This window comes from Gavia stellata, unplaced genomic scaffold (assembly GCF_030936135.1).
Source record: "Gavia stellata isolate bGavSte3 unplaced genomic scaffold, bGavSte3.hap2 HAP2_SCAFFOLD_245, whole genome shotgun sequence".
Taxonomy (NCBI): Eukaryota; Metazoa; Chordata; class Aves; order Gaviiformes; family Gaviidae; genus Gavia; species Gavia stellata.
In genome coordinates, this window is record NW_026776415.1 from 35,355 (window position 1) to 55,085 (window position 19,731).

General features: G+C 54.3%; 2 protein-coding genes across 2 annotated transcripts; both read right to left on the reverse strand.

Annotated features, from left to right (window-relative positions):
- Window positions 1–246: 246 nt before the first annotated feature.
- On the reverse strand, window positions 247–6,462 carry LOC132320974 (SUN domain-containing protein 3-like). The gene is given in 10 exon segments (XM_059834596.1): window positions 247–402; window positions 1,104–1,196; window positions 1,711–1,878; window positions 2,610–2,725; window positions 3,106–3,190; window positions 3,773–3,932; window positions 4,900–4,979; window positions 4,982–5,073; window positions 5,439–5,497; window positions 6,398–6,462. Coding segments are annotated over 10 exon segments (1,074 nt in total).
- A 5,331-nt stretch (window positions 6,463–11,793) lies between these two features.
- LOC132320975 (SUN domain-containing protein 3-like) lies at window positions 11,794–18,009 on the reverse strand. The gene is given in 10 exon segments (XM_059834597.1): window positions 11,794–11,949; window positions 12,651–12,743; window positions 13,258–13,425; window positions 14,157–14,272; window positions 14,653–14,737; window positions 15,320–15,479; window positions 16,447–16,526; window positions 16,529–16,620; window positions 16,986–17,044; window positions 17,945–18,009. Coding segments are annotated over 10 exon segments (1,074 nt in total).
- Between the last annotated feature and the right edge of the window lie 1,722 nt (window positions 18,010–19,731).

Sequence of the window (19,731 nt, forward strand, 5' to 3'; positions counted from 1 at the left end):
CCTGTACCTTCATTTAATCTTTTGTGTATAGGCAGGTCCTGCTGATGTTCCTGTGCAGGCAGCAAGCATGTGGATGTCAGTTTTTCTGCATAATTGTGACTGATCTTTCTTGTTGCTTTGAATAAGGAAAATTTTGCTATGTACCCCTGAAGTCTCCGGTAAGCTCGTGGGTCAAGAGAAGGACAGGGAGCTCTCTTACCAGTTAGCATCACAGGCAAAACAGGCTCCAACTCCACTTGGTGAAAATTAAGGGCCTTTATTGCCAGATGACAGGGACCCCTTTCCCCCGTCTTCGGGAGGATCGCCGTGCACCCTGAATCGATACAGGCAGGTGTAGTCCGGGTGGCCCCAGTTGCTCAGCACTTGCAGCTTTATGTAATTCACGAACCCAGAGAGCTCGTTCTGAAATGACAAGAAGGAATGAGTTGCCTTTTCCTCCCTGGCAGTTGACTCCTGACAGAGTAGTGCCACAGCGACGGACTCCTTCAACAGCTTACTTCTGGCTGCCCTGCGAGGTCTTTTGACGTATGGTGGTCAAGACGTTCTTATCCTGCTCCACCTCCTGTGGCCATAAGAACAGGGAAGGAAGAAGCAGCTACCAGAAGCGGCAGCAAATAGATGGGCGAGTTCTTCTCGCCTGCTTTGAGGCACATGCGTGCACAGTCAGAAGACCCAGTGGAGTCAGTCAAATGGCTCGTTGCCTCCTCTAGAAAGCCACCGAGACATAATGGCCTCCCTGTCCCTACTCGCTACCAGCAACACCAGAAGCCTCAGAAAGCCCGGTAGTTCTATCTTTAACTAGCAGGCCAGGAGTAGTGCATACTAGGGGACGTGGCCACTTGTGTGCACTTGGAGTCCAGACACTCAAGCTGACTTCAGCTTCAGCGGTGGTGCTTTTAAGCGCTGAAGCTGAAAGCCAAAAGGAAAGAGAAGAACAACAGGAGTCCAGGCATACGCCACTAGGAAGCTAAAGCAGAAGAAAAGCCAGCGTGGCACACGCTGCAGGAGAGGGCTGCCTCTAGCCCTTTGGCAGGGAAGTTTCTCCCCAGCCAACTGCATATCTCCTCCTCTCCTCCAGTTCTCCTCCCTCTTTGTCCCCGTACCTTCAGCTGGAAGGTCTGAGTGGGATTCAGCGTCGCCAGGAAAGTGAACCGTCCCAGGAACGTTCCCTGCTCCTCCTGTTCTTCCTTGAGGCCCTAGAGAAAGACAGGGGTAGGGAAAACAAGAGCGCCTCGTTCACCGTGGGAAGACTTAACTTCAGTCGGTGAAGTACTGGTCTATTGCAGCTACGTAGTCCAAGGAAGATGAGCACAAGAGGAGACGAGAAGCTGCAGCTAGGTAGCGTGCCACACTTGCCTACTCAAGGAGTCTCAGCTGCCAGTCAGGAAAGGAGCAGACGATCCCAGTGAGGGGGGTAACGTGAGCATCACAAATGCCCACTGGGATTGGAAGCAAAGAAGGTCTAGGACCGTGCACTGTGCCAGCTCCTTTTCCCTGTGGCTCCTGGAGTAGCACCTTGCCCCAGAAGCTTCCTTTTGAGCGGTACATTGGATAAGAGAGGAATACAAGGGAAAGGGAGCAACTCCAAGGAGCTTGTTTCTTCTGCGAGCCAGGAGGAAGCCGCAGGCTGCTGGAGTCTTTGAGCCGTATTCACCGCCCGCCTAGAAATGCTATGCAACCCCCGCCCCCCACTCTAGAGAAATCACTCACGTAGACAGCAAAGTCCTTTGGCGCTCTGGAGATGCTGTCTCTATGGAACATTGTCCCTGAGACATGGTCCACGGTGACTGCTCTGGGAACGATTGGCACAGACAGCCTGATGAGCACGTGTCCCTGACTTCCTGCCAAGGGCCAGCAGTTTCCTGGATGATTTTCCGGCTGAAAGAGAAGAAGAAACGACGTTCACGTTGAGCTAAGCAGTGGTGAGAATTCATGCGTCACAAGACCCCTTCAGCAGAGAAGCACTTGGATGGCAGGAGGCTGGATGTGCCCCTCGAAGAAGCTCTCCGGCCTGTCCCGGTCTGGAGCAAGTCGCCAAGAACAAGCAAGGGACGGTGTGGCTGAAAGGCACCTGCCCAGAGCAGGTGGCATCTAGAGGGCCCACCTGGATGAGCCTTTCCTGTAAGGGGAAGCAATGGCTCCCTCTCATCCACTCCCACCTCCTTCCACCGGCACCAGCCAACACTTCAACTTGTGCAGGCAGCTCAGGAGCAGTGCCAGGATGGCTTGCCAACACAACGTGGGGCCCTCCAGCAGTGCAGGCTCTCAGCGCCCGCTTGTGCTCGCTAAGAGCCCTGGCGAGCTCACACCCCAGACCTCTGCAGGCCCCTTTTCCATCCTCCTTCCGTGCCATGCTGACAGTTCTCACAGTGACTGGCAAGACAAAGACTGTGGGACCCAGCTAGCCTGTTAGAAGCTCGCGCGGAGGAGCTGGGGCACTCCGTGAGAGGAAAAACTCAGCAGGGAGACACAGGAGGCGAGTAGGTCCATGCAGGAAGGCAGCAGGAGAAGAAAGCTTCGAGGAGCAAAGACAAGGGCCAAGGCAACTCTCAGCAGCGCGTTTGGTTCCTCCCCGCCACCTTTGTTTTTCTGATTCTTGGTGCACCTACCTCAAGGATAACGTCAGGAGATCGCAGGTAATCCAGCACCGGCAGGGAATACAAAAAGACTTTCCCTTTCCTATTGCGGAAGGATGGAGAAGTCCTTGAATGAACGACAGCAGCCCCTGGAAATGAAAACGTGAGCACAATCATTGAGCAATGTCCAGGAGCAATATTGCACTGCTGACTTGAAAAAAGCTTCTAAGTAGCCATCGAGCTCCTACAGTGGGATTCCCTTCTTTCGTACTGGCATGATCCCTCTGGAACACACAGCAGGGACTCATCAAACTGTCGTCAGGGGCCATGGAAAAAGACAAGAATGGGAAGCAGGCTTTCTGGTCTTCAGATGTGGTCTGGCCTGTTACAGGCTCTGTCAGTGGGTCCATTTGTAGGGCACGAGGTGGCCCTTGACTTCTCGCCCCTTCTCTCCTACCACTGGGCACGTTCAAATGCCCGTCTTGTCAAGCTGGACAGGAAGCGCTTTGTTTGCACAATGGCACAGCACCTGATGATTTGAGGGCATAATCTGGCATGGGGACTTGCTTTTCTTCCAGCTTCTCCAAGACTTGATTGATTATCTCTTGAACAGCCTGGGAAGGAAGACAAAGGAGAGCGCCTGTTAGAAGGAAAAGGAACGGGGCAAGCAGCTCCCCTGCAAAGCCAGCCAAGGTGAGCTGGGACAAGGTTCAACTCAGATGTAAGGGAGGCCAGAATTGCCCGGAAACCTCCCAACTTTGCTCTAGTGCGATTGACCGCTATCAGAATGGAGGGGCTGCTCACTCCCACGCTCTGAATGCTGAAGTGGCGGGAACAGGCTTTTCCTGTGGAGATGCCCATGCCAGGCAGCATGCACAGACAAGCCCCTGGGCATGGGATGGGAGTGGGGCAACTAGGGACTGCTGAGAGCATTCCTTCTTTCGGGTTCTCCCTTGAGGAGGACCTGAGATCTGGACGGAGAGGAAGGTACGACTAAGACAACTGTCCTTCCCATCATGGCTCTCTCTTCCCCCAGAAGGAAGTGTGGAGCAACAGCAGAAGGAAGCGTGGCAATGCACGGCACTTGTTCCAGCAGCACCAGCCTTTTGGCTAGCTATGACAGGGGACTGTAGCAGGATACGTGCCGGAGGGAGGAAAGAAACCTCCGAGTAGAGCTTTCTGCAATATGCCGTTACCCATCCGGTAAAGCCTGGGAGCTTCGCCTGCTTCAAGGCTTCCTGAAGAGCACGCTCGGTGACATCCTTTAGGCTCCAGCGCAGGAGATAAAGCTCTTCCTGGAGCTTACGTAGCTTTTCTGGCAGGGTCAGAACGTCTCCTAACTCGTCCCCTCCTGGCCTAGAAGAAGTGAGCAACGGAGAGGCTGTAACTGTTGTGGCTGGCCTCTCGGATGCCCTGGGAATGTGAGCGAGGGAGTGACAGTGGCAGTTGCAAGGCTGCCCTCAGCCCTTGAACCTTGCCCCCCTGCAAAGGTCTTGACGGGCAACTGCTGCTACACCGACCTCAGCCTGAGAGAAGACTCCCTTTCCCTTGGTCTCTCCTCTCCTTCGAGGGGGCAATGCTGCTTGCAGGGGCTTTCGATTGCAGCCCAGCAATGGAAAGCCGCAGAGGTGTCTCCTAGCAGCTACTCCCAAGCATGGGGGAGAGGAACGGATGCAGGGTGGAGAAGGCTACCATTCCCCTGCTCAGGCGTTAGAAAGGTGGAGCTGCCAAGAGCCCAGCCCAAGTGAAAGGGTGGACGGACGGGTGGCCCCAGTCCTCTAATGGACATGGGGAGCTAGAGCTGACCGCTTGGCAGAAGGCGAGAAAGGGCAGTGGCAGAAGCTGAGGGCGCTGTGCCAGGGGAAGTTTGTGTGAGACAGGACATAAACAATGTCCTGTTGGGGCCGAGGGGCAGAGCTCCTCTAAAGAACCGTCTAGTCCGGGGGAAATCGTTTTTACCTCCGAGTCTTCCAGTCCCCTCCAGGGAGATGCGAGCGCACCTGAAACAACAATTAAGGGAACTCTGTTAAGTTTCAGGAAACTAGTGCTTTGCTGAAGCCTGTGCAGGCCCAAATCTGCCTAATCCTGGTTCTTGATCGGCTGTGTGCAATGCCACAACTGTGGAGACACTGGTGCTCAGTCCAGCTGACCTTCACCTGAATGACCTGCCAGGGTGGCTTCTGTCCCTAGCCCCAGCCACAGGCTTTTAACGAGTGGCTCTTTGTGCCCTGCAGTTGCGCTGGCAGAACCAGTCTTGATGTGAAGAAATGGAAATGTCACCTGCTGTTGGAGAGGCTGAATATGGGAGGAGATGTAGGCCCGCCATCCTGCTGCCGTCCTCCAGAGGCTTTCTTTGCCAAGCTGTCCCACGGGGTAAACACCTGTCAGCCATACACCAAAGCTCTCCTTACACTTAGAACGCGGTCTAAGGCTGGGTTATGCCTCGGGCTGCCCGCTCCCCTTTCCATGTCCCTCCCAGCTGCCGTAGTTGTCTCTCCTCTTGTAGTCTTGGGAAGAGGTCGTGATGGCCTGCGGGCTCTGCCAGAGACGGACATTCCCTCCCCTGGACTATGCTCCTTGTCCTACAGAAGCTTCCCAGCCTCCTGGGCCAGGCGAGGTTAACCACTGCCTCTCCCTCGGCTTAAGAGAACTGGCTTAGCCCTCCTGGGGAAGGCAAGTCACCCCTTCCTCGCCCCCACACCCGTTCCTCGGAAGCAGGGAGGACTGGCACACCTCTGTCGGGGACTTTCTGCTCTTAGCTGGGCTCCTCTGCTCACAGCAGGGGAAGCGGACCAGGGCAGCATGGAGCCCTGGGGACCTCCTAAAGCACCATCGTCAGGTCTGAGCTCTAGAGAGACTCACCGGAACAGAACAGACCCACAAGCAGCGCCAGGGTCACCATCTTCAGAGCCTTCGTTTTCCTGTGGAACGGCAAGGAGGAAAAGGGTGGTGAAGCTGGTGGTACCCACTCAGTTCAGCATCAGATTCAAGAAGAGCAGTAAGGACTGCAGGTCCTGAACCTGGTGTTCCTGGCATGAGGAATGGCTTAATCCTGCACAAGCTCGAGTCAGTGGCAGAGTTGTCACCAAGTGCACCAGTGGGGCATTTGGTACGGCAGCGAATGGCAGTGTTTTGTGAGGAATGGAGGGCTCAGGATTGACTCCGGAATAGGAGAAGGAGTTGCAACAAAAGCTGTGGCCATACTTCACGTCCGTGGGGGTGGAGAGGGACTCACAGCGTACACTTCCTCAGGAATAAACAAGCCCCTTTTATTCTACTCGAAAACTTCTTGCACCCCTCAGAGGATCTTGTGCTCCTTTTCCTAAGACACGCCACTGGTGAGGGGCTGACCAGGTTTCCGAAGGAAACCTCATCTGTCAGGAACAGAGGTCAAATCCAACACAGGTCAAATCCAACACAGGTCAAATCCACTGCCAACAGAGGAAACATTGGTGTCCTTCTGGTTCGGGTCAAAAGGAAAACCAAGACAGCTCAGGGACATAACCCATCCTGCAGAGCGCGATGCAGGACTGCGCTAAGCTCTCGCCATTACTGCGGCAGGATGGAGCTGGGCAACTGCTTGGGACTCCCTTCATGTGATCCAAAAGGGACTCGTCCCTCATTTGGCAGAGACAAAAGGCTTTCGAGGCCTAGTGCTGGCATTTGTGAAGGGACTGAGGAGACTGCTGCTGCCTTACACCACCTCCAGGCCGAGCTCTCAGGCTGCCCTCGTGTGCGTCCCCTGTCCGTCCCCCACCCACCCCAGCTGATGACGTGGCAAATACCCTTGGGGAAAGGAGAGGAGGATTTTTCAAACATACCCGTTCAGATCGAGGGCCTTCCGCAGCTGTCTCTCCGCATCCGCTGAGGTGCGGGAAACAGGCATCCTGCTTGCTCGGGAGCGAGCCAACCACTCTGCGATCTCTCTTCTCTCAAGACCGAGAGTGACGATGGCGCAGGCACGACCCCGATCTTATGCCCTGCTGGGTCTACCTCAGCGCCGACGACGCTTTGTGACATCAACAGCAGTCAGTGATGTCACAACAGAAAGGGCAGCGCCACGTTTTGAGGCAAAGTCCAACCTGACGGGGAGCAGGTTTTGCACTCCTCTCCGCAAGGGAAGAAACCCTGCAAAACCAGAACGTCTCCTACCGAGGGGTCAGCTCTTTCAATTCCAACTTGTCCTGGTTTTGGCTGGGATGGAGCTAACTTTCTTCCTAGTAGCTGGTATGGTCCTGTGTTTTGGATGTAGGAGGAGAATAACGTTGGTAACACACTGATGGTTTAGTTGTTGCTGAGCAGCGCTTACACTAAGTCAAGGGGGTAACCAGTTTGGAAAACCCCACCGAGACCCGTCTAGTCTACCTTTTGGTTGTGCAGCCTCCTCCAAGACCAAAGGAAGAGACATCATTCTACTGCTGTTGAAGATTTTGGTAACACTTGCTTCCCCACGGACGCCCACCTGCCTCAACTGAACCGTCATTCGAGAAATGCCTCAGGCACCAGCATGAGCTGTCATCTGAGAAGTAATAAAAGAGGAATTGGACACCTTCACTCGGACCTTGCACTTTCAGCCGTATCCTAGGGCCGGACCCTGGCACGCTTGCTGGCATGTGGAAAGCCATATCACTTGGGACCATAAAACTGAGGCTTTGGAGCCTGAAATGAGGCTTTGGAAACGCAAACTAAGATTTGGAAAGTAAAAAGGAGGCTTTGGACACTATAAATCTAGCTTTGGAGCCTAAAAAGAGGCTTTTTGCCCTGATGGTGCGGGATTAGACCCTCAGAATGAAACCGTGGGCCCTAAAAATAGACTATGGGTAATAAAAGACAGGTTGGGACCCTAGAAATGAGGGGTCTGGCCCTAAAAAAGAGACTTTTGGTGCTAAAAGATGGGCTCGATGCTAAAAAGGAGGCTTTGGAGCCTGCAAAGGAGGGGAAACTCTTGGATCGTCCATGGCCCCAAGAAATGAAGTTTTAGAGCTTTGGGCACTCCAGTGGAGGCTCAGAGTTGTAAAATAGAGGTTTGGACCTAATAATAAATGAGAGTTTGGACCCTCAAAAGGAGGGTGTGGGCCTTCAAAATGGGGCTTTGTTCTTTAAAAACAGGGCTTTGGAAATGAGATTGAGACTTCAAACGCAGCAATTAGGCTTTGTGCCCTCAAATGATGCTTCCGTACCAAAACCTAAGCCTTTGCACCCTAGAAATGGGTCTTGGGAGGCTCAAAATAGGTGTTGGGTTCTCCAAATTGTGGACCGAATCCTGAAAAGGAGGCTTTGGTCCCTGAAAAGGAGGCTTTGGAAGCTACAAATGAGCCTTTGGACCCACTACATAAGGCTTTGGCCTCTAAAACTGAGGCTTTGGACCTTCACAATCAGACTTTAGGCTTTAAAAATGAAACTCTGGGCCCTTAAAAGCATAGAATCATAGAATTGTAGAAATATAGAATCGTTTAAGTCGTTCATCGCTGAGTCTTTGAACCTTAAAAGGGGGGTTTGGAACATATAAATGAGGGTTTGTACCCTAAAAATGAGGGTTTGGGACCATACAAATGAGGCTTTCAACCGTAAAATCAAAGCTGTGGACTCTGAAAATGAGGCTGGGGGACAAAGTGCCACCCCCCATCCCTTGGCAATGACAGGGACTCACAGGTGAGGATGGCGGCCCTCCTGCAGAGAAAGGCGCTGGCGGCGGCCGGGGGAGAGGGGTGCAGAGGTGGCGCCAGGCGGCCTCGCTGTTGCACACCTCGTGGAGGCAGCGGCAGGTCTGGCCCAGTCTCAGCAGGGGGTGGGGGCAGCGTCAGGAAGGAGATGATGTGCAGCAGCTGTGGGGAGAGAGGTGGGGAGAGCATCAACCCTGGGACCCCCCTGCTCTGAGGGGGGACCCCAGCCCCACATCCCCCCCTATTCAACTCACCACCTCAGGCGGGAGACGCCGGATGGCGGCCGGGTCCTCCCCCTCCTCCCCACCCTCAGCCTCACAGCAGGCCCCACCTGCGCCATCTTGAAGCTCGGCCCGGCTGCCGGTGGAGCCCGCCTTCTTCTCACACCAGTCTTTGCCGGCGTAGGTTGGGAGGGCTGTCAGTCTCCTCCCCTGAGGGGATGCTGCCTCTGATTGGCCCCCAGGTGGTTCAGGCTGCCCTGGTGGCCTCCCGCCCTTCACCTGGACTCTGACCTCTGATTGCCCACATGGGCTGTCACTCTGCCCTCAGTTGGGGCCCACCCTCCCCTGAGGTGATGCTCTCTCTTATTGGCTGCCTGAGGGCTCCCTCCCCACCCCCATCACTGCCTGCCCTTCCCTGAGGTGATGTTGCCTCCCATTGGCTGTCTGGTTACATGTCAATCACACCCTTCCCCAAATGCGATTGGCTGTCCTGGGTCCACTGACTCCCCCCAGACTCCTGGGCGGCCGTTGCTAGGCGACCAGCTCCGCCTTCAGGGTTTAGGCCCTCCAAATACAATCGCAGAACCATCGACCCGTTTAGGTTGGAAAAGACCCTTACAATCATGAAGTCCAACCGTAAACCTCACCCTGCCCAGTCCAGCACTAACCATGTCCCTCAGTGCCTCACCCACACGTCTGTTAAATCCCTCCAGGGATGGCGACTCAACCCCCTCCCCGGGCAGCCTGTTCAATGTCTGATAACCCTTTAGTGAAGAGATTTTTCCTCATATTCAGTCTAAACCTCCCCTGGCGCAACTTGAGGCCATTTCCTCTTGTCCTGTCGCTTGTCACTTGGGAGAAGAGACCAACACCCACCTCCCCACAACCCCCTTTCAGGTCGTTGGAGAGAGCAATGAGGTCTCCCCTCAGCCTCCTCTTCTCCAGACGGAACAACCCCAGCTCCCTCAGCCGCTCCTCATCACACTTGTGCTCCAGACCCCTCACCAGCTTCGTCGCCCTTCTCTGGACACGCTCCAGCACCTCAATGTCCTTCTTGGAGTGAGGGGCCCAAAACTGAACACAGCATTCGAGGTGCGGCCTCACCAGCGCCGAGTACAGGGGCACGATCACCTCCCTGCTCCTGCTGGCCACACCATTTCTGATGCAGCCCAGGATGCCGTTGGCCTTCTTGGCCACCTGGGCACACTGCTGACTCATAATCAGCCGGCTGTTGACCAACACCCCCAGGTCCTTTTCTGCCGGGCAGCTTTCCAGCCACTCATCCCCAAGCCTGTAGCGTTGCATGGGGTTGTTGTGACCCAAGTGCAGGACTCAGTGCTTGGCCTTGTTGAACCTCATACAACTGGCCTGGGCCCATCGATGCAGCCTGTCCAGAACCCTCTGCAGAGCCTTCCTACCCTCAAGCAGATCAACACTCCCACCCAACTTGGTGTCTTCTGCAAACTTGCTGAGGTTGCACTGGATCCCCTTGTCCAGATCATTGATAAAGATATTAAACAAGACCAGCCACAAAACTGAGCCCTGGGGAACAGCACTTGTGACCGGCCTGGCCAGAGAAGGAGATCAGCTTAGTCAGGCAGGACCTGCCTTCACAAACCCATGCTGACTGGGCCTGATCGCCTGGTTCTTCTGTACGTGCCACGTGGTGGCACTCAAGATGATCTGCTCCATAGTCTTCCCCGGCACCAAGGTCAGGCTGACAGGCCTGTAAATCCCCAGATCCTCCTTCCGGCCCTTCTTGTAGAAGGGCGTCACATTTGCTAACCTCCAGTCCACTGGGACCTCCCCGGTTAGCCAGGACTGCTGGTGGATGATGGAAGCGGCTTGGTGAGCACTTCCGCCAGCTCCCTCAGTGCCCTTGGGTGGATCCCATCCAGTCCCACTGACTTGTGGGTGTCTGAGTGGTGTAGCAGGTCACTAACCATTTCCCCTTGGATTGTGGGGGCTTCATTCTGCTCCCCATCGCTCACTACCATCACAGTGGGCTGGGTAGCCAGAGAACAACTGGTCTTACTACTAACGACTGAGGCAAAGGCGGCATGAAGTACCTCAGCCTTTTCCTCATCCCTTGTCACTGTGTTTCCCTCCACATCCAGTAAAGGATGAAGATTCTCCTTAGACCTCCTTTGGTTCTTAATGCATTTAGAGAAACATCCTTTATTGTCTTTAACGGCAGTCGCCAGGTTAAGTTCTACTTGAACTTTGGCCCTTCTAATTTCCTCCCTGCTTGGCCCTGAAGCCCTGTGGGGCCTGCCAGCGCTGGGCAGTCCCGGGCACGGACGCAAAGGGCAGTGGTGAGCCCCCGTGAGGAGAGAGTGACAGGGCTCTGTCCTTCCTTCTGGCCACAGGAGGATGCCCTGGGCCACGCCAGGACAGGGCGTCTCTCCTCCTCAGCCCCAGGGGAGGGCGCGGCCTGAGGAAGGCCCTGGGTGCTGGGCTCAGCACGGGCACTGTGACCGGGGACAGACCCTGTCTCCTGCCAGGTTCTGGCCAGAGTGCAGGCATCTGAGCTGGGATGAGGTGGAAGAGTCTGGAAAACTGTTCATCGAGAGGAGGCGATGGGAGAAGGGACAGTGTATGTGGCACCTGGGATTAATGACAACCTCAGTTTCCTGTCTGGATCAGTGCTGTACTTGCACAAGGACTAAGCCCCAGCTGAGAGCAGAAATTCTTCCCAATCCTGGGTGCCAGAGCACTGTTCCTGCTCTCTCCTCCCCGGTGCGACCCAAGCGCACGATTGCCCTGCCTGCTCCTGCCTCGGTGCTTTGGGCACTGGGGGGTGAAAAGGAAAGACAGACTCGTGTAGTTATGGAATCTCTTGAGGTGTCCTGAGTTTGCTTTGCTAATCCCTTCTGTCACGTTTCCTGGGCTCTTCACTGGATATGTGCATGGAGAGGCGAATGAGGCCATGAACTGGCTTTCCAATCAGGGGTTTCCTTCTTACAATACAACATGCTTCCATTGTCTCATAGGTGACAGCCTGAAAGACGGAAGCTGAAGCAGCATGTGCCTCTTGTGAAAATAGGTAACAAGAGACGGTTGTGTTCAGTTGATGCTTAGTTGCTTCCTGTACCTTCATTTAATCTTTTGTGTATAGGCAGGTCCTGCTGATGTTCCTGTGCAGGCAGCAAGCATGTGGATGTCAGTTTTTCTGCATAATTGAGACTGATCTTTCTTGTTGCTTTGAATAAGGAAAATTTTGCTATGTACCCCTGAAGTCTCCGGTAAGCTCGTGGGTCAAGAGAAGGACAGGGAGCTCTCTTACCAGTTAGCATCACAGGCAAAACAGGCTCCAACTCCACTTGGTGAAAATTAAGGGCCTTTATTGCCAGATGACAGGGACCCCTTTCCCCCGTCTTCGGGAGGATCGCCGTGCACCCTGAATCGATACAGGCAGGTGTAGTCCGGGTGGCCCCAGTTGCTCAGCACTTGCAGCTTTATGTAATTCACGAACCCAGAGAGCTCGTTCTGAAATGACAAGAAGGAATGAGTTGCCTTTTCCTCCCTGGCAGTTGACTCCTGACAGAGTAGTGCCGCAGCGACGGACTCCTTCAACAGCTTACTTCTGGCTGCCCTGCGAGGTCTTTTGACCTATGGTGGTCAAGACGTTCTTATCCTGCTCCACCTCCTGTGGCCATAAGAACAGGGAAGGAAGAAGCAGCTACCAGAAGCGGCAGCAAATAGATGGGCGAGTTCTTCTCGCCTGCTTTGAGGCACATGCGTGCACAGTCAGAAGACCCAGTGGAGTCAGTCAAATGGCTCGTTGCCTCCTCTAGAAAGCCACCGAGACATAATGGCCTCCCTGTCCCTACTCGCTACCAGCAACACCAGAAGCCTCAGAAAGCCCAGTAGTTCTATCTTTAACTAGCAGGCCAGGAGTAGTGCATACTAGGGGACGTGGCCACTTGTGTGCACTTGGAGTCCAGACACTCAAGCTGACTTCAGCTTCAGCGGTGGTGCTTTTAAGCGCTGAAGCTGAAAGCCAAAAGGAAAGAGAAGAACAACAGGAGTCCAGGCATACGCCACTAGGAAGCTAAAGCAGAAGAAAAGCCAGCGTGGCACACGCTGCAGGAGAGGGCTGCCTCTAGCCCTTTGGCAGGGAAGTTTCTCCCCAGCCAACTGCATATCTCCTCCTCTCCTCCAGTTCTCCTCCCTCTTTGTCCCCGTACCTTCAGCTGGAAGGTCTGAGTGGGATTCAGCGTCGCCAGGAAAGTGAACCGTCCCAGGAACGTTCCCTGCTCCTCCTGTTCTTCCTTGAGGCCCTAGAGAAAGACAGGGGTAGGGAAAACAAGAGCGCCTCGTTCACCGTGGGAAGACTTAACTTCAGTCGGTGAAGTACTGGTCTATTGCAGCTACGTAGTCCAAGGAAGATGAGCACAAGAGGAGACGAGAAGCTGCAGCTAGGTAGCGTGCCACACTTGCCTACTCAAGGAGTCTCAGCTGCCAGTCAGGAAAGGAGCAGACGATCCCAGTGAGGGGGGTAACGTGAGCATCACAAATGCCCACTGGGATTGGAAGCAAAGAAGGTCTAGGACCGTGCACTGTGCCAGCTCCTTTTCCCTGTGGCTCCTGGAGTAGCACCTTGCCCCAGAAGCTTCCTTTTGAGCGGTACATTGGATAAGAGAGGAATACAAGGGAAAGGGAGCAACTCCAAGGAGCTTGTTTCTTCTGCGAGCCAGGAGGAAGCCGCAGGCTGCTGGAGTCTTTGAGCCGTATTCACCGCCCGCCTAGAAATGCTATGCAACCCCCGCCCCCCACTCTAGAGAAATCACTCACGTAGACAGCAAAGTCCTTTGGCGCTCTGGAGATGCTGTCTCTATGGAACATTGTCCCTGAGACATGGTCCACGGTGACTGCTCTGGGAACGATTGGCACAGACAGCCTGATGAGCACGTGTCCCTGACTTCCTGCCAAGGGCCAGCAGTTTCCTGGATGATTTTCCGGCTGAAAGAGAAGAAGAAACGACGTTCACGTTGAGCTAAGCAGTGGTGAGAATTCATGCGTCACAAGACCCCTTCAGCAGAGAAGCACTTGGATGGCAGGAGGCTGGATGTGCCCCTCGAAGAAGCTCTCCGGCCTGTCCCGGTCTGGAGCAAGTCGCCAAGAACAAGCAAGGGACGGTGTGGCTGAAAGGCACCTGCCCAGAGCAGGTGGCATCTAGAGGGCCCACCTGGATGAGCCTTTCCTGTAAGGGGAAGCAATGGCTCCCTCTCATCCACTCCCACCTCCTTCCACCGGCACCAGCCAACACTTCAACTTGTGCAGGCAGCTCAGGAGCAGTGCCAGGATGGCTTGCCAACACAACGTGGGGCCCTCCAGCAGTGCAGGCTCTCAGCGCCCGCTTGTGCTCGCTAAGAGCCCTGGCGAGCTCACACCCCAGACCTCTGCAGGCCCCTTTTCCATCCTCCTTCCGTGCCATGCTGACAGTTCTCACAGTGACTGGCAAGACAAAGACTGTGGGACCCAGCTAGCCTGTTAGAAGCTCGCGCGGAGGAGCTGGGGCACTCCGTGAGAGGAAAAACTCAGCAGGGAGACACAGGAGGCGAGTAGGTCCATGCAGGAAGGCAGCAGGAGAAGAAAGCTTCGAGGAGCAAAGACAAGGGCCAAGGCAACTCTCAGCAGCGCGTTTGGTTCCTCCCCGCCACCTTTGTTTTTCTGATTCTTGGTGCACCTACCTCAAGGATAACGTCAGGAGATCGCAGGTAATCCAGCACCGGCAGGGAATACAAAAAGACTTTCCCTTTCCTATTGCGGAAGGATGGAGAAGTCCTTGAATGAACGACAGCAGCCCCTGGAAATGAAAACGTGAGCACAATCATTGAGCAATGTCCAGGAGCAATATTGCACTGCTGACTTGAAAAAAGCTTCTAAGTAGCCATCGAGCTCCTACAGTGGGATTCCCTTCTTTCGTACTGGCATGATCCCTCTGGAACACACAGCAGGGACTCATCAAACTGTCGTCAGGGGCCATGGAAAAAGACAAGAATGGGAAGCAGGCTTTCTGGTCTTCAGATGTGGTCTGGCCTGTTACAGGCTCTGTCAGTGGGTCCATTTGTAGGGCACGAGGTGGCCCTTGACTTCTCGCCCCTTCTCTCCTACCACTGGGCACGTTCAAATGCCCGTCTTGTCAAGCTGGACAGGAAGCGCTTTGTTTGCACAATGGCACAGCACCTGATGATTTGAGGGCATAATCTGGCATGGGGACTTGCTTTTCTTCCAGCTTCTCCAAGACTTGATTGATTATCTCTTGAACAGCCTGGGAAGGAAGACAAAGGAGAGCGCCTGTTAGAAGGAAAAGGAACGGGGCAAGCAGCTCCCCTGCAAAGCCAGCCAAGGTGAGCTGGGACAAGGTTCAACTCAGATGTAAGGGAGGCCAGAATTGCCCGGAAACCTCCCAACTTTGCTCTAGTGCGATTGACCGCTATCAGAATGGAGGGGCTGCTCACTCCCACGCTCTGAATGCTGAAGTGGCGGGAACAGGCTTTTCCTGTGGAGATGCCCATGCCAGGCAGCATGCACAGACAAGCCCCTGGGCATGGGATGGGAGTGGGGCAACTAGGGACTGCTGAGAGCATTCCTTCTTTCGGGTTCTCCCTTGAGGAGGACCTGAGATCTGGACGGAGAGGAAGGTACGACTAAGACAACTGTCCTTCCCATCATGGCTCTCTCTTCCCCCAGAAGGAAGTGTGGAGCAACAGCAGAAGGAAGCGTGGCAATGCACGGCACTTGTTCCAGCAGCACCAGCCTTTTGGCTAGCTATGACAGGGGACTGTAGCAGGATACGTGCCGGAGGGAGGAAAGAAACCTCCGAGTAGAGCTTTCTGCAATATGCCCTTACCCATCCGGTAAAGCCTGGGAGCTTCGCCTGCTTCAAGGCTTCCTGAAGAGCACGCTCGGTGACATCCTTTAGGCTCCAGCGCAGGAGATAAAGCTCTTCCTGGAGCTTACGTAGCTTTTCTGGCAGGGTCAGAACGTCTCCTAACTCGTCCCCTCCTGGCCTAGAAGAAGTGAGCAACGGAGAGGCTGTAACTGTTGTGGCTGGCCTCTCGGATGCCCTGGGAATGTGAGCGAGGGAGTGACAGTGGCAGTTGCAAGGCTGCCCTCAGCCCTTGAACCTTGCCCCCCTGCAAAGGTCTTGACGGGCAACTGCTGCTACACCGACCTCAGCCTGAGAGAAGACTCCCTTTCCCTTGGTCTCTCCTCTCCTTCGAGGGGGCAATGCTGCTTGCAGGGGCTTTCGATTGCAGCCCAGCAATGGAAAGCCGCAGAGGTGTCTCCTAGCAGCTACTCCCAAGCATGGGGGAGAGGAACGGATGCAGGGTGGAGAAGGCTACCATTCCCCTGCTCAGGCGTTAGAAAGGTGGAGCTGCCAAGAGCCCAGCCCAAGTGAAAGGGTGGACGGACGGGTGGCCCCAGTCCTCTAATGGACATGGGGAGCTAGAGCTGACCGCTTGGCAGAAGGCGAGAAAGGGCAGTGGGAGAAGCTGAGGGCACTGTGCCAGGGGAAGTTTGTGTGAGACAGGACATAAACAATGTCCTGTTGGGGCCGAGGGGCAGAGCTCCTCTAAAGAACCGTCTAGTCCGGGGGAAATCGTTTTTACCTCCGAGTCTTCCAGTCCCCTCCAGGGAGATGCGAGCGCACCTGGAACAACAATTAAGGGAACTCTGTTAAGTTTCAGGAAACTAGTGCTTTGCTGAAGCCTGTGCAGGCCCAAATCTGCCTAATCCTGGTTCTTGATCGGCTGTGTGCAATGCCACAACTGTGGAGACACTGGTGCTCAGTCCAGCTGACCTTCACCTGAATGACCTGCCAGGGTGGCTTCTGTCCCTAGCCCCAGCCACAGGCTTTTAACGAGTGGCTCTTTGTGCCCTGCAGTTGCGCTGGCAGAACCAGTCTTGATGTGAAGAAATGGAAATGTCACCTGCTGTTGGAGAGGCTGAATATGGGAGGAGATGTAGGCCCGCCATCCTGCTGCCGTCCTCCAGAGGCTTTCTTTGCCAAGCTGTCCCACGGGGTAAACACCTGTCAGCCATACACCAAAGCTCTCCTTACACTTAGAACGCGGTCTAAGGCTGGGTTATGCCTCGGGCTGCCCGCTCCCCTTTCCATGTCCCTCCCAGCTGCCGTAGTTGTCTCTCCTCTTGTAGTCTTGGGAAGAGGTCGTGATGGCCTGCGGGCTCTGCCAGAGACGGACATTCCCTCCCCTGGACTATGCTCCTTGTCCTACAGAAGCTTCCCAGCCTCCTGGGCCAGGCGAGGTTAACCACTGCCTCTCCCTCGGCTTAAGAGAACTGGCTTAGCCCTCCTGGGGAAGGCAAGTCACCCCTTCCTCGCCCCCACACCCGTTCCTCGGAAGCAGGGAGGACTGGCACACCTCTGTCGGGGACTTTCTGCTCTTAGCTGGGCTCCTCTGCTCACAGCAGGGGAAGCGGACCAGGGCAGCATGGAGCCCTGGGGACCTCCTAAAGCACCATCGTCAGGTCTGAGCTCTAGAGAGACTCACCGGAACAGAACAGACCCACAAGCAGCGCCAGGGTCACCATCTTCAGAGCCTTCGTTTTCCTGTGGAACGGCAAGGAGGAAAAGGGTGGTGAAGCTGGTGGTACCCACTCAGTTCAGCATCAGATTCAAGAAGAGCAGTAAGGACTGCAGGTCCTGAACCTGGTGTTCCTGGCATGAGGAATGGCTTAATCCTGCACAAGCTCGAGTCAGTGGCAGAGTTGTCACCAAGTGCACCAGTGGGGCATTTGGTACGGCAGCGAATGGCAGTGTTTTGTGAGGGATGGAGGGCTCAGGATTGACTCCGGAATAGGAGAAGGAGTTGCAACAAAAGCTGTGGCCATACTTCACGTCCGTGGGGGTGGAGAGGGACTCACAGCGTACACTTCCTCAGGAATAAACAAGCCCCTTTTATTCTACTCGAAAACTTCTTGCACCCCTCAGAGGATCTTGTGCTCCTTTTCCTAAGACACGCCACTGGTGAGGGGCTGACCAGGTTTCCAAAGGAAACCTCATCTGTCAGGAACAGAGGTCAAATCCAACACAGGTCAAATCCAACACAGGTCAAATCCACTGCCAACAGAGGAAACATTGGTGTCCTTCTGGTTCGGGTCAAAAGGAAAACCAAGACAGCTCAGGGACATAACCCATCCTGCAGAGCGCGATGCAGGACTGCGCTAAGCTCTCGCCATTACTGCGGCAGGATGGAGCTGGGCAACTGCTTGGGACTCCCTTCATGTGATCCAAAAGGGACTCGTCCCTCATTTGGCAGAGACAAAAGGCTTTCGAGGCCTAGTGCTGGCATTTGTGAAGGGACTGAGGAGACTGCTGCTGCCTTACACCACCTCCAGGCCGAGCTCTCAGGCTGCCCTCGTGTGCGTCCCCTGTCCGTCCCCCACCCACCCCAGCTGATGACGTGGCAAATACCCTTGGGGAAAGGAGAGGAGGATTTTTCAAACATACCCGTTCAGATCGAGGGCCTTCCGCAGCTGTCTCTCCGCATCCGCTGAGGTGCGGGAAACAGGCATCCTGCTTGCTCGGGAGCGAGCCAACCACTCTGCGATCTCTCTTCTCTCAAGACCGAGAGTGACGATGGCGCAGGCACGACCCCGATCTTATGCCCTGCTGGGTCTACCTCAGCGCCGACGACGCTTTGTGACATCAACAGCAGTCAGTGATGTCACAACAGAAAGGGCAGCGCCACGTTTTGAGGCAAAGTCCAACCTGACGGGGAGCAGGTTTTGCACTCCTCTCCGCAAGGGAAGAAACCCTGCAAAACCAGAACGTCTCCTACTGAGGGGTCAGCTCTTTCAATTCCAACTTGTCCTGGTTTTGGCTGGGATGGAGCTAACTTTCTTCCTAGTAGCTGGTATGGTCCTGTGTTTTGGATGTAGGAGGAGAATAACGTTGGTAACACACTGATGGTTTAGTTGTTGCTGAGCAGCGCTTACACTAAGTCAAGGGGGTAACCAGTTTGGAAAACCCCACCGAGACCCGTCTAGTCTACCTTTTGGTTGTGCAGCCTCCTCCAAGACCAAAGGAAGAGACATCATTCTACTGCTGTTGAAGATTTCGGTAACACTTGCTTCCCCACGGACGCCCACCTGCCTCAACTGAACCGTCATTCGAGAAATCCCTCAGGCACCAGCATGAGCTGTCATCTGAGAAGTAATAAAAGAGGAATTGGACACCTTCACTCGGACCTTGCACTTTCAGCCGTATCCTAGGGCCGGACCCTGGCACACTTGCTGGCATGTGGAAAGCCATATCACTTGGGACCATAAAACTGAGGCTTTGGAGCCTGAAATGAGGCTTTGGAAACGCAAACTAAGATTTGGAAAGTAAAAAGGAGGCTTTGGACACTATAAATCTAGCTTTGGAGCCTAAAAAGAGGCTTTCTGCCCTGATGGTGCGGGATTAGACCCTCAGAATGAAACCGTGGGCCCTAAAAATAGACTATGGGTAATAAAAGACAGGTTGGGACCCTAGAAATGAGGGGTCTGGCCCTAAAAAAGAGACTTTTGGGGCTAAAAGATGGGCTCGATGCTAAAAAGGAGGCTTTGGAGCCTGCAAAGGAGGGGAAACTCTTGGATCGTCCATGGCCCCAAGAAATGAAGTTTTAGAGCTTTGGGCACTCCAGTGGAGGCTCAGAGCTGTAAAAGAGAGGTTTGGACCTAATAATAAATGAGAGTTTGGACCCTCAAAAGGAGGGTGTGGGCCTTCAAAATGGGGCTTTGTTCTTTAAAAACAGGGCTTTGGAAATGAGATTGAGACTTCAAACGCAGCAATTAGGCTTTGTGCCCTCAAATGATGCTTCCGTACCAAAACCTAAGCCTTTGCACCCTAGAAATGGGTCTTGGGAGGCTCAAAATAGGTGTTGGGTTCTCCAAATTGTGGACCGAATCCTGAAAAGGAGGCTTTGGTCCCTGAAAAGGAGGCTTTGGAAGCTACAAATGAGCCTTTGGACCCACTACATAAGGCTTTGGCCTCTAAAACTGAGGCTTTGGACCTTCACAATCAGACTTTAGGCTTTAAAAATGAAACTCTGGGCCCTTAAAAGCATAGAATCATAGAATCGTAGAAATATAGAATCGTTTAAGTCGTTCATCGCTGAGTCTTTGAACCTTAAAAGGGGGGTTTGGAACATATAAATGAGGGTTTGTACCCTAAAAATGAGGGTTTGGGACCATACAAATGAGGCTTTCAACCGTACAATCAAAGCTGTGGACTCTGAAAATGAGGCTGGGGGA